Source organism: Alosa pseudoharengus, unplaced genomic scaffold (assembly GCF_046254945.1).
Source record: "Alosa pseudoharengus isolate Yale_2024_CS ecotype anadromous, Long Island Sound unplaced genomic scaffold, YU_APseudo_1.1 YU_APseudo_1.1_scf_14, whole genome shotgun sequence".
NCBI classification, from domain to species: Eukaryota; Metazoa; Chordata; class Actinopteri; order Clupeiformes; family Clupeidae; genus Alosa; species Alosa pseudoharengus.
Genome location: NW_027468609.1, coordinates 9,975,323 through 9,990,055, shown reverse-complemented (window position 1 = coordinate 9,990,055; position 14,733 = coordinate 9,975,323). Strand labels below are relative to the sequence as shown.

The 14,733-nt window shown below is 43.4% G+C and overlaps 1 protein-coding gene across 3 annotated transcripts in view; it reads left to right on the top strand.

Annotated features, from left to right (window-relative positions):
• The first annotated feature begins 366 nt into the window (after positions 1 to 366).
• The window catches only part of mapk10 (mitogen-activated protein kinase 10), a 25,598-nt gene continuing 11,231 nt past the window's right edge, over positions 367 to 14,733 (top strand). The window contains exons 1-7 of one of the 3 annotated variants that reach the window (XM_076283800.1): positions 367 to 435; positions 2,610 to 2,779; positions 7,471 to 7,600; positions 8,763 to 8,821; positions 11,300 to 11,438; positions 11,537 to 11,702; positions 12,504 to 12,575. In XM_076283800.1, the coding sequence (XP_076139915.1) occupies positions 370 to 435; positions 2,610 to 2,779; positions 7,471 to 7,600; positions 8,763 to 8,821; positions 11,300 to 11,438; positions 11,537 to 11,702; positions 12,504 to 12,575 (802 nt within the window). In that variant the 5' untranslated portion in view covers positions 367 to 369. The remainder of the gene's footprint in view (positions 436 to 2,609; positions 2,780 to 7,470; positions 7,601 to 8,762; positions 8,822 to 11,299; positions 11,439 to 11,536; positions 11,703 to 12,503; positions 12,576 to 14,733) is intronic. The other 2 variants (XM_076283801.1, XM_076283803.1) reach the window with 2 other exon arrangements.

The following is a 14,733-nucleotide window of genomic DNA, read 5'->3' as shown; positions in this document are numbered from 1 at the left end:
AGTATGCGTTATGTCTTTTTGTATTCTCCTGCAGTCATACTAAGATCAATGTGTCGGTTTCCTATCTCTGCCATTGTGAATCATAGACTGACAAATTACTGCTGCTCAATGGCTAATTGATGTTTTAAAATAGCTTAAAACCTTATAGTGGCCTCACAATGAAAATGGGTCCATCTGATCGTTACAATGATGTGCCATTGAATTAATTGAAGTACATAAATGCATTAAATTCCATCTGGTAGTGTCTTTGAGAAAAGTAAGTGTTGCAATAACCACAATGCACTTACTTTTAGCTCAGAGGATGTTCCTGGATGTTTGGACATATCATTGATATATTTATATGTGTTTGTTTATGTTTTTCAGGTATTTATGAACAGACATTTCTTATATTACTGCAGTGAACCAATCCTGGATGTGAAGATTGCCTTTTGTCAGGTGTGTGTTCCATACAGGTAAAAAAGGTACAGTATTCATTCACTTCCATTCTGCCTCTCATTGATGGAGATCTGTTGCTGTTGGTGTAAGATGACTCCACTAGTGCCACCCGCTCTATAAGATGGACTGACCAACTGCTTTCACAGACATTATGCTCTTCATAATGCAGATTTAATAAGTAACTTATTAGCAATTAGCAATGTGTGTTTTTGACCTTTTGACCTTTAAAATAATGGTGGTCCTTTTTATCTCTTCCTGCACTATTGGAGTCATAAAAACATTCTGTTGTAAAACATTTGCTTATGTGGACCATTTAGGCCACCTTTACTATTGTTGTCTGTATTGCAGGCCACAATCACATGTTTAAATGACATTGTTTCACATGAATGATGTGTCATGTTATCTCTTCTATGTAAACTTCTATTCATGTCAGTGCCATTGTAGAAGCTTATCATAAGGCACTGGTCTTGCCCCTGAGATGCATGGCACTGGGGTAGAGATACAGCTGTGTTTCCATGCTCATGTACGCTGGATATTTTATGGATGCTGGATCCATCCAGCCCCTTCAAGCGTCACACAGCAGGCCATCGGAACGCATCCTCCTCTCTGTCTGGCTTAGTGTCACTGATGATGGCTTTATAACTGTGGCGAACGCACCGCCTTATCTTCTGTAGCTGGATCAGTCTGCTCTTATCAACCACACAGATCATAAGTCAGTAGCAGCTGACTCCAGAACAGATCAGGCCCTCATCTTGTGTGTAAAGTCTTCATTTCCACCTCATGGTGCTTCAGTTCATCTTTTATGTATAGCTGACAACGCTGATGACCAGTAGATCAACAAAGCCCACTGTAGAGAAGAGATAGTGTATTGTGCCTTGTGAGGGTTGAGCGATGACTGTAATCTGTGGCTAATAAAAGCTCTCTACAGCGCCCTCGGTCCCCACATCAAATTTGATAGAGAAGATAGCAATTACTTTGAATCTTTGTTAATCAGGCTCAAATTAGCCTTGTCAGTTCCAGAGTCTATTGTTCCTCTGTAAGAAAGATGGGTCTCTTGGTAGATACGGGCTTAAAGTGCTGGAGAGGGCTCTCCTCTCTCCAACTATGCATTGCTCGTAATTCAGCTCGAAAGCTGCAGTCCTGCAACACTGTACATTCATACAGACGGGTCCCGTGCCTCTGCTCTAGGGCTTGTAGCATCCAAGCTTAGATAATGAATTTCTTCTCTACTGACCATGGACTGGCCAGCCATCCTAAGTCAGAGAGACTAAAGGACGGGCCAGAATCAGTGCAGAGATGAAGGCTTTCACCTCAGCCAGTGTACCCTAAAGGGACATTAAGGCACTAGGAGATAATCAGTATAATGTATATGGGATTGTGGAAAGACTTGCAGGAGCATGCTAGGTTTTCTCTTCTTGAGTATAGAGGATAAATGGTGTGTTGTCCTTTTCTTCTTCAGCTCTGGCATTGCCTCAAATATCTTTTGTTTTATTGTCCTTTTTATATTATTTCCCATATCGTATTCGTCACATTTTGGAAACACACAAACACAACAACAATACATGGATTTTCATCCTTGGCAGAAAACTAGACCTCTATCATTATTTCATTGATGGCTGCACTAGGTTAATAGGTCACATTTCATCATCGTTTCATATGTACAAACAACAAAACAAGAACAAAATAAGCAAGAGGTTTAGAACACTTATCTGGTGCCAAACATTGTTGAATAGATAGCAGTAGAATTAAAAGGTAAATACCAAAGATGGGAGCACAAAATTATTACTGAACATAAATTCTGTTATAATTCAATTCTAGGGACCTTACATAGTATGTACCATAGGCAGATCAAATTATCCCAACTTAAAAAAAAATCATAAAATTCTATATGTGCATTTGAGTCTGAGTTGTTCATTTCTTATATTTCAATGAAAGAATTAAATTATTCAAAATACTGTGCCAGAGTGATTACATGAAGTATCAGTGTGTAGGAAGACACTGCGTTAGTTCACATTATTATTTAACACCGCTATACAAAACCAGACAGACAAGAGATGTGTTGATTGTAAAATGTAAAATGATTCAACCTCTCTGTTTCTAAATTTGCCGGACTTGTGATGGGCATGATTTACTCTTATAACATATACTGAACATTGCTTATTTTCTTTCTGCAGGGCTTTGGTAAACAAGTGGATGTGTCATACATCGGTAAACATTACAATATGAGCAAAAGCAAAGTGGACAACCAGTTCTACAGTGTGGAAGTGGGAGACTCTACCTTCACAGTCCTCAAACGCTACCAGAATCTAAAACCCATCGGCTCTGGGGCTCAGGGAATAGTATGGTGAGTGAACAGATTTCAAATGTTCCTGTGTTGTCAAATTTGGCACTGTTTACCATCCTTCCAAGGATTGAAAATGGTGTCTGATGTAGAGGATGTCACTGAAGCATTTTGGGCTTTAGATGTCAACCATGAGTGTGAATACAAAGAAGAGTGATTGTGACACAAATGCACTAGCTAGACAAAGTAATGAATTCTTGGAGTGGAATAAAGCTCATATGTGTCATAAATCACCTTCAGTGCACCATGTCGCGTGCAGAGAAGCCGTGGGCCTCGCCTAACCCTTCAGGCGTGAAGCGTTTTGCCAGTGGAAATGCCAGAGGGTCAGAAGCCCCCTTCCCCTGAGCCATCACTCTGTGTGTGATGCGCCGCTATCAGCCCCGGTGACTGGAGCGCTGCTAGCTGACTGGCTGGCTGGCTGACGCAGAGGCGAGCGCGCCTTTGAAGCCATCTGTCACGGGGAGATCTGAGGCACCGCTGGGATGGAACCTGGGCGCCCCACCCGTCCTCTTCCGTGCGTCCTCCCCCCCCCCGCCTCCATCTCCCCCCTCGGCCGCCCCTTCTCCTGACTGATTCTGTAAATTGGTAAAGAAAGCAGGGAGGACAGGGACTGCTAATGCGGACGATCGGGCATGTTTGCAGGCTGCTGAAACCCAGTCTGGCGGACAGACAGGCCTGATCTAATTTGCCTCCATCCCAGTCCCAGGGTCACATGATGTGGCACGGCCAGCTCGCTTATCATGACATAAAGCCAGCGATAATGCCCTTAGACAGGTCTGAATATCCCACATCACTTGAGTGCCACAAACAGCGCTATTTTGTCATGTTATAATATCATTGCATTCCATGTAGACCCATTAGAAACAGTGACATGTAAACAAAAAAAGATCTGTTTACATCAGGCCTGTAAGAAGCTGCCTCACCAGGGTTTTTGCTGCAATATGAAACAGTGTAAACAGCGATTTTCACTCATAATGTCTCATTTATAAGGCAGAGAGATGCATTGCAGTGGAGCAGTGTATAATCCTCAAAGCTCTCAGCAGCTGGTGCCCATTCTGTTTACAGCCCTCCAGTTTACTCTCCAACCGTTCAGCTCATCATACCGTCCACCTGCCAGTTTTGGGTTGGAGTAAATATACCTTTTTCATCCTCTCCATGTTTTAGAAGAACATCAATCAGAGGCATATTTACCAAGCCGCGCAGCAACGCTTAGTGATATCCTCAAAATCAACATGCATTATGTAATCGGTTATATAATGTTGAAACATTTGCCTGTGAAACAAGAGGATGTGGTCAGAGTCCTGTACAGCGAGCTGTGAGGAGTGGCCACAGTCTCTGTTATCAGTCCACTCCAGCTACGGCCAGTGGATTTGTGCCTGGCCATGGTGATTATGGCCAAATGAACAAGCTCATAAACTGGGATGACAGAAGCCATGGTTTATTTTTATTACAAAAGCACGGAAGTGGGCTTTCGGTGATGTGACCTCTTTGGAGTAGCTGTGAAGCTAGTGTCAAATGAATTAAGTTGTAAGGGCTTTTCATTTCACCCTGTCAGCCAGTGTACGCATGCCTGCCAGTTTATTTGTTTCTATCAAATCCTGTCTTGTCGTCATGCTTGTGACTCTCATTTTAGCTTGGTGAAGTTTCTAACAAACTGGGTGGAACTCTCTGTGCCCCACTTAAGAGAATGCAGTGGACATTTTGGTAGTTCTCAGTAGTTCCTGATCTTTCAGTGAGGTTTTAATTTTGGCACCGTGCATTAGAATACCATGGCAGACGCACATGACATCATCCCCCACACAGACTGCGGTCCCTTCAGCCAAAAATATTATACTGAACACGGAGCTGTTTCCATGGACACCCATGCAAAAACAGTACCCTCTTTAATGTATGGACACTCATACCCCATGTGTTCTATTTGCAAAAACATGATGGATCATTTAATTAATAAAGTCAGACATCATTATGAAAATAATTTTGTAATAATGCCAATAATAATTGGATTTTTTATTATTATTTTGAATCATGAGGAAAATAACTGTACTGTCGCAGGATGTGCAACAAGGTGTGTGTGTGTGTGTGTGTGTGTGTGTGTGTGTGTGTGTGTGTGTGTGTGTGTGTGTGTGTGTGTGTGTGTGTGTGTGTATGTGTCTTGGCACACATTCACCTGTGGGGTGTGGGGCGAGGCAGGGTTTTTCCTCACCTGGCCCACCTGGTCGGCGTGTCTGAAGCTGACGCTCTCTAACAGAGCTACTGAAGCCATCTGGCCTTCATTCAGGGCTGCAGAGGGGCCAGTCCTGGCTCCACCCACCCCACCACCCGCCCACCACCTGGCTCCTCCTCCACTCCCCTCACAGCAAGGCCCCTCCAGTCCACGCGTTTACTCCACAGCCTTGCACCATCTGTAGCGCAGACCCTCAGAGGGGAGGGATCTGTGCACATTAGGTAGTTAGCCCTGGCTTTTTGTTTGTACTGTATGTGTGGCAGGTGTCTGATACAGAATAGCTTGGAGTGTTAATATTACAGTCTGCTTAATTTACTGTGAGTCCCATTTCCCCAATGCTAATGTATCATGACACCACAAATGATGTTGGTTTTAAGACATCTTTGAAATCCTGCAGAGAAAAAATGCAGTTTGCTTTGCTGCTCTCATAGTGGAACTATTTCGCCTTTTGAACCAACATTTTTTGTGATTTTGTTTATGATACACCACTGTTTTGCTGTTGTTATAGTGGGCAAAAGCATTCTGTCCAGGTGACATTTTGGCTGAGGGTTTAACAGGCATAATGTGGTTAGAAATGTTTTACTGGCCTTTGGCCATAATATCCCTTTATAGATCTATAAGACAGCTGCCATTTAATCTTACAGTCAACATGTTTTTTGTTAGCCCCGCAGCTCATGTCAAAGTCTCCAGTAGTCCACTCACATTACTAACCAGTCCTTCCCTTTAAACACAGGCAATGGCTGGTCCTTCTGGTTAGGTTCCTGACACATAGACATAAGATACAGACTCAGACGCACCTCACAACAAAGTGTAAATCACTCATACATGCTTTAAACGACTGGTTGTGGTTAAAGCAGGTGAATACCACCGAGGTGTTTCACAAAGGAAAATAATGTTAGGACGGTTTGAATATAGTTAAATTGTGCTTTACATATCATTACTTAAAATGGTGTTCAAGGAAATACATGGCATTACCTTCCCTGAAAATAGACATTATATTGTCTCAGACATCGTAGATCAACTCCTCTGAATTATTGGACTGCTCCTGGCATCTCTCTGGCATGGCCCCAGGATGTGCTGTGGTGCTCGCAGCTTCTCTCAGATGAGCCACAGGAGGCGGTAGTGAGGCTAGAAGAAGGTGGGGTTCCAATGAGCAGATTTGGATGTTGATTTTGCCTTTACCTGACTGCAGACAGATGACAGTAGCATGTTCTATCTCCCTCTCTCACACAGAGCAGGCCTGACGTTGTCACCTCCCCATGACTGGAGCAGGGGACAGGGCTGGCGCGTCTGCCTGTGTTTTTATGGCCATTGTTGTTGAATCACAGCTCCCTTTTGTCCTCCTTAATGAGTCAATTGAAGTGCTGATTAAAAGTTGTGTGCAAACTGTAATCATGTGATTATACGCTGATGGGATTTGATTTGTGTTCAGGGCGGCTGTGGCGCCTTGTTCTCTGCAAGCAGGCACACTATAATTTCCACTGGGTTGCTTTAGCGTGGCTGAAAATAACGGCCACTGGGTCTTTTATATTGCCCTGCAGAACTTCCCTCTGTGCCAGAGGAAACCCAGGGATAAACACACAGACACGCCCACCTCAATACCCTTTCGCTTTTTCTCTCTTTCTCTCTCTCTGTCCAACCTCCACTCCATTTCTCGCCCTCTCTCTTTATCAATCACACTAACACACACACAGACACACACACACACACACACACACCTATGCATACATGTACATACATAGTGGTACATGCATTCCCATGCTCTAATGCTTATGCTGTACAGTACACACATGGTGGCAGAGAGAGAGAGAGAGAGAGAGAGAGAAAGAGAGAGAGAAAGAGGGAGAGAGGGAGTGGGCTGCTTGTTAGAGTGGTTTGTGCTGGTGCTGCTGAATTTTTCATGATTAGAAGTGGTGTCGGAGAGGAGAGCGAGGGAGGGAGAGTGATGGTGGAGGAATGGGGGATGGATAGATGGAGAGAGAGGAGAAGTGAAGCAGAAGTGCTGTGCTCTTTCAATCCTTAGCTCCACATCTCCCGTGATGACTCAGGGAGCTGTTTTTCTTCATAACAAAATAGCATTAATCAGCCAGCATAAGGTCAGAGGGCCAGCCGTCTTCTCCTACAGTGGAGGGCGTCTCTGGTCTGAGTTAATGCTGCATAATGTTCTTCTGCAGTGAATGCATGTAAATGACAAATAATAAATCTATGTTAGATTTATAGATGATTATACCATGCCAGATTACTCCTCCATACTAAGATGTGTTGGAGAGGCTAATGATATTAAAATATGACACAGCAAACTGTCTCACATATAAATCCATATGGGCGTGTTGCTGTTTGATGGTCAATTCTCTATTAACACAAGAACCAAAATCATGACAGACAGATATGAGTTTGGACTCACTTTGGTTAGCTTGGTTAAGGTTTTTATCTCCTCTGTTTTTCATTCTTACCCTGTATCTACCTGCAGTGCTGGATATGACGCCGTACTGGACAGAAATGTGGCTATCAAGAAGCTCAGCAGACCCTTCCAGAACCAGACGCATGCGAAACGGGCCTACCGGGAACTGGTGCTTATGAAATGTGTCAATCACAAAAACGTAAGTGACTGATCAATAGTGACATTAGCCAACAGGCGTCAGCCAGCTGTAGTTTCCAGAGCATAGTGTATGTTTGCACAATCAACCGCATATACCTGTGTAATATTAAACATTTAATACATACATTTCATTAATGCTGGAAAATACTAGCTGTTTATTCAATCTTACCATAGCTGTTATACAATCAGGTACACAAATAGACAAGCAGGGTAGAGTCTGATAACTGTACAGTATGTGTGGGGATTTGGAAGCATATATGAATAGTGAAAAGACACATAGGCCTGTAGATAAGTAGTGGGAATGGGTGAAAATCCAGTGTGAATACATTTGGTGGTTTGGCCATGACACCGGCTGGGTTTCTCTGTCTTTTTTTCAGGCTCTCTCCTTCTCATTTCCTTCTCATTCACCCCTCCTTTATTCTGTCTCCCTCTAACATTCCCCCCTTCTTTTACTCTCAGTCTCCTTTTTTCCCCAGCCTCTCTTGTTCTCTCTCTCTCTCTCTCTCTCTCTCTCTCTCTGTCCCTCTCTTTATCAGCAGTGTCCTTCAGCAGGGTCATTCCCACCCAATCACACTGCTCTCTCATCCCCCCTCCCCCTCCCCCTCCCTCTCCCCCTCCCTCTCCATCCCCCTCTGCTCTGGCCTGGTTGGTTGGCTGGTTAGTTTAGTGGGAAGCTGAGTGGAGGGAGGCAGAGCTGGTGCTGAGTATGGAGAGAAGAGGAGAGGAGAGGAGAGGAGAGGAGGGGGTGGTGATGCTGCTGCTGCTGCTGCTGTGTGCCTGGGTGTAGCTGTCAGGCAGCAGTAGCAGACAGTGTTTGGTCAGTGGGGAGGTGTGCTGCAGCAAGATCATCTCCTGTTTGCTTTCTGCTTGTTAGTGTTTAGTCAGTGGTGAGCTAAGATGGAGTTTAGTCAGCTCTAGTTAGACAGGGCTTTCACAAATGCTTGCACACAGACTCGTGGATTAGTGTGTGCTGAATTAGGCTTAATTTTTTCATATGATGTATCCACAGTAGATATTCTGAAAATGTGTGTTTATTCTCATGTCTGTCAAATATGCAGGCATATATTTGAGTAACTGGATTTTCAAATGAAAAACAGTAATTAGATTTGAAAATGTCGCCATTACATCTCATGAACATAATTGCATTTCCCCTTCTCTTACAGATAATCAGCTTATTAAATGTTTTCACGCCACAGAAATCTTTAGAGGAGTTCCAGGATGTGTAAGTATACCATTCTACCATTTCTGAAACTCCTTTAACAGCATCTCACTTTTAATGTTGCATCACATTCCTGTAGCCGGCGCCACACATACGCGCCCCTGATCAGCCTCAGCCATTTTAGTAGCTGGGAACATGAGCCAGGGTGACTGTAAAGCATTACAATGGAGTTTTCAAAATGAGGTCATGTATTATCACATGAGTCCATGAGATGGTTATAAAAAAAAAAACCCACATCATGGAGACTTGTCTCTTATAAACCTACAGTGATATGTTACGTAACCACAGAAGAATAGCAAAAAAAAGAGTTACTTTCACTGTACACTGTAAGTGCAAGACTGCAATGCAAGCGTAATACTGTATGTTTACTACATAATGTCTATTACATATCTTCATCTTCTGCCATGAATAGTATAGTATATGTATATACTAGAATAGTATATGTGTATGTACAGTACTGTGTGAATCCTGCATCTAGAGTAGCAGTAGTCCGATGTCTGCTCACAGTTTTACAGGCTATGATTAATTCATGTTCTCGGGACTGATTTGTGAGTAATCTGAAATGCTGCAGAGAAATGGCGTTCTTCCCCCAGGCTGGACTACTTCAACTGGGCCATGAAATAAGGGGATTCTTGCTTCACTGTAGCCTTTCCTCTGCTCCAGTGGGGAAGTGAGGGGGGGGGGGAGGGGAGGCTCAGTCTTTGGCATATGAAGACACACACAGATGAGCTGTGGAACAGGAGAGGGTTCACCTGTCTTGTGCCTGATCAATGCTGTGTGCACAACAACACCTCCACATACAGCACTGAGTGGGTTGGACTGACCCTTGGGGTGAAACTGTATGCCAGGAGGTGTGTCTCTAGGTGTGTGTACCAGGGGTGTGTGTATGTGTGTGTGTGTGTGTGTGTGTGTGTGTGTGTGTGTGTGTGTGTGTGTGTGTGTGACTGTGTGTGTGTGAGAAGAGAGAGGAGAGAAGGGAGCGAGGGGAAGTGTGTATGTATGTGCGTGCTTGTGTTTATAGCGGAGACAAACCATCAATACGCCCTCACAAGGTGTTTGCTGTCACCGTTACGGATGCAGGAGGAGGTTGGTTGGGAATAGAAGAATCAATCATGGCTTTCACAGGCACCAAGTGTTACTGAGGAGAGACAGCTGAGAAACAGAGGCAGGGAAAAGAGAAGGAGAGCAAAATGGCAAAATGGCAAAAGCACATACAGTAAATGTATCCACCTAATGAGTTTCTTGAGAATCAATAAAGTATCTATCTATCTATCTATCTATCTATCTATCTATCTATCTATCTATCTATCTATCTATCTAGTTTGCCACTGCGTTCTCCCATTTCTTTAACTGAACAGTTGACATTGCCATTTTTGTGAAATAGGGAATTTTTGATTCAAGGTGTTCTACTCTGGTATCAATGTACATACTAGTCTATCTTTGTTTTCAAGACATGCAGTCTATTGATGACATATTGATTAGCAACTGATTTAACCTACGGCTGTGTGGGTGAACAATCCTACACTATTTAAAGGACGCATAAACATGACGTGTGAGGTTTCCATTTGTCAATATATATAAAACACATATATTTTAGATTGTGTGAAACCATGTAGCAAACTATGAGCATATTCCAAATGTCCTTGTTGTTCAGAATCACCCATGCTGAACTATCAGGGATGAGAATGAGGGGTCTCAGTGATGCGAGTGTGTAGTCTTTATTACAACGTGATAAATCTAGTCTGTCAGCACCTCCGGATAAAATGGCTGCCTCTCTGCTATCTGAGGTGGCCTGACTATCATTAATCAATATAGACACTGTCACTTGGAACTGAAGAGTCGTATCACTGCATCGTCTCTGTGTTTCCTCTGAGATTTTAGTATTGTAGAGAGGAATATCATTGACATTATTGCTCATAATCACCATGTCATTAGCATTAAGAGTGAGTAATGAGATGTTTTGATAGAGCTTGAAACAAACAGATGTGATTATCACCATTATTCACAATAATAAAAACTCCTAATTACTCTTGTGCCATGAAGTACTTGAGTAGTTTGTTACGTGCTTTGTGCTTTCTAAAGACCCCAGTTTGTTTGCCTGAAAACAATTTAAACTCATCAAACTCATCAAAGCATCATTAAGAGCATTTAGTGTTTGAAGTAGTTCTTGATAGGGATTTTGAATCATGTGCATCTTATTTCTATTAATTTATGTTATGCAATATTTTGTTTAATTTAGCAACAAAGTCCATTATCATTTGTGAAATATAATGTGTGATTTATCTGATATTCACCGCCTCTGATAAAACTATGTTAAAACGTTGCAAGATATTTTCAGCAATTTCTAGATATCTCTACATGTGGCTCAGAGGTGTTGATTGCCATGAGGAAAGAGTATATTAATTAACAGCTGGATTAGATGTCTTTTCGTGATGTGTGATCAGGTTTGCTGAATGAAAATTCTCCTTCTGTCCATGCCAGGTATCTGGTGATGGAGTTGATGGATGCCAACCTGTGCCAAGTGATTCAGATGGAACTCGACCATGAGAGAATGTCATACCTGCTCTACCAGATGCTCTGTGGCATCAAACACCTTCACTCAGCTGGCATCATACACAGGGTAAGGCACCACTTACCTGAAAGAGGAAGAGTGCTGAAAAGAGAGAAATAAATTCATCTATTCTCACGTCTCATATCCCCTCTGATTGCCCTCCACAGGATCTGAAACCTAGCAATATAGTAGTGAAGTCGGACTGCACGCTAAAGATCTTGGACTTTGGGCTGGCAAGGACCGCGGGCACAAGCTTTATGATGACGCCCTATGTGGTGACACGTTACTACAGAGCACCAGAGGTCATCCTGGGCATGGGCTACAAAGAGAATGGTAGGCCTGCAGTACCACGTGTGTAGTGTGGTGTGTTTCGGCCCATTAAGAGATCACATAACGTAGACACCATAGTGATATGCTGTTGTTGCATTTTTGACAATGTAGAGGGATTAACATGAATGTTCTGAATCTGTGCCATTGTAATTGTTTTCTTTAAACCACCACAGAGCTAGGGCTTACTGTAAGGAATGTGAATGAATATAGCTTATTATTGAAGATTGAAGAAAGCCCGAAACCCACAGCTGTCAGAGCAGAACAACAGGCTCTTCTTTTCTCTCCCAGAATGCCAAGGGGGAAGTCACCTCCCAGTCTCTTTAGTGTTACTGCAAAAGGTGTAAACCCGTGTGTGAATGAAGCATTGGCACGGGGGCGGCCGGGCAGCTCTGCGACTGCCCAGCTCACTTAGTCTCATGCCCACACGTGTCTGCATGCTAACCTCCGCTGCACCATAGTCCAACGCTGCTGCTCAATTAATACACTGGACCGAGGTCTGGCCAGGGATTGCTGGTGGCAGGGTTGCGGCAGGGGGGCTATAGATTTCCTGCCACCACTCGTGTCCCCTTAAGGGTCTCCATGGCTTGGCTCTTTGATCGGTGCAATAGTCATTTGTCTGTGTGTTTGCACTGTCACTAGCACTAATTGTTTTTTTGTCTGGCTTTGAATAACCATGGCTCTCTAATGACTCCTTGATCTGGCCTTTTTCTCTCTGTCTCCCTCCATGTCACTACATTTTTCTGTCTGTCTCACGGATGCTAACCTCTGCTCTCCTCCCCTCCTCTTCCCTCTCTATGCCTGCAGTGGATATTTGGTCAGTAGGGTGCATAATGGGAGAAATGGTGCGCCACAAAATCCTCTTCCCTGGCCGGGACTGTATCCTTGCTCAGATGACTGCAGTATGAGCCATTGGTTTTAGCGTGTACAGTTTAAAGACACGTGCTACACATTCACTAAACATTGGGTTCACATACTACACATGGATCTGAAGACACATTACTCTTCACATATATGTAGGCTAGCACATACAGTATCTTTCTACATAATTCATTCTGCACAGTTCACTGTGGTCCTAGCATTTCTTTCCATCTATTTTCCATCCAGGGCATACAGTGTGTTGCTCACTAAAAGTAGTCAGTCTAACCCTTGTCTTTAATCTCTTATAGCCTGTATGCTAATCTAACCTGGCTAGCCTTTTTGCTTTGCTGCTTACTTTGTTGTAAGTTCATGTCACACAAACCTATTTTCAAATATGCATCATGGTTCTCCAGTGGTATGTCGTTAACATAATCTCACATGATCATGTGATATCAGTCTCTGGGTTTCTGATGTGGTAGCATACAAACTCTGACCCCAACTGCAGATTGAAACAAACTGCAAATGAATGGAACTGCATATGAAATCTTATCCTGATGCAGTTCTGTCCCCATGATGGATGTGCACAGCTCACAGCCTTCTCTTGTTTGGTTAAACACTCCCGATAGCGCCGTGGATAACTCCCACTCTCCGGCTAATTTCCCGTCCCCTTGTTGACACCGAGCATCTCTCTGCTCATCGGAATATTTATGAGTCATCTAATTGGGGATGGTTCAGGAGCCCCTCTCCTGGCGTGCCTCCACACATTCTGAGGTCATGAACCATAAGCCCCCGGTTACACTTCACAGGGAGGCTAGCTTCTACCCTCTCCCCATGGAACAGCGTGTGCCGTTAATTAGAGTATCAGAGCTCTGGGGATGAGGCACTGGGAGGCAGTAAACAGGTTCTCTCTCCAGCAGTCATCACGACTACCTGATTAGTTGAAGCTTTGGTGAAAACATCTCAAAAATGACAAATAAAATGGAAAAATATCATCTAATGAATCCTCACATCCTTACATGATACCCATGAAAACTGTTGAAGATGGATAGATCTGTCCTGCCATAACAGTATTCCATACAAATCAACACAGAGATGTCAGTGAGTCTGCATGTGGCACTGGCTCATCTCCCTACAGTGTATTTTAATGATGCTAACACTGGTACTCCCACTACACAAGACAGAAATTGCTCCCCTGAAAGCTAAACGGCAGACACAAGACTGATTAGTTCATTAAGGGACTAGGGTAAGGATTGTCATTTGTCTACTTCCTCTCTGTCTATTCTTTTATTGCATCTGGGCTCTAGCTGCATTGATCTGTGGACTAACATGGCTTATGGTGGGCTTCTTAGGAACTTGATAAACACAAAGCAAATCTCACTGCGCGCTCTGTTTAAGTCATTAATCCCCCATAACTCTAAACTCTTTAACTCTATTGGCTAACTCTCTGACTTACGGTAGCCTGCAGTACGGTGGCCTTCAGTGCTCGACTGTCTTTGTGAAGGAAGGCATGATTGTGCTGCTAAGCCTGGCTCTGCAATGAGGCATTGACTCAGCAGTGGCCTTGATTTCTTAGTCTGAAAGGTTGCCAGGAGACTAAACGTAATAAGAATACCCTGAACAGAGTGGTACAGAACAGAACATTTCCCCTGTTAAGGCCGAGGTGCACAAGCATTCACCCAGGTGAACATTATACGGGGAAATGATTTCCACTGGTTCCTGAGCTGTTGTCAAGGGTGTAGGCTTCCAATGTGAAGAGAGGGTTTATTATTATAATTATAATAATATACTACTGTTTCATTTTATTTCAATTCTGCCACCCATGGTGGTACAAATAATGCAATCTTTGAGGTGCAGGGAATGAATAACTTTAAAATAATGACTCTTCCCGGCTCTGAGTAATGTGCAGACAGACAGGGGGGGAGAAGGCTAATCATGAGGACGCAGGGAGCAGTATGATAACAGGATGCTGGCTAGTGACTCACTGAATCAGGCAAACGGGTTCAGTTATATCAGCACGGATGACATCTACATGACGTTCACAACTCTGACGCCTTTGCGTGGTGTGTTTGCACAGGCGATGCTTGTGTGAGTTTATGAGTGTGTTTGTTTGTGAGTATGTGTGTGTCTGTATACGGGAATGACATATGTACTGTAATGGTACATGTATGGAAGGTGC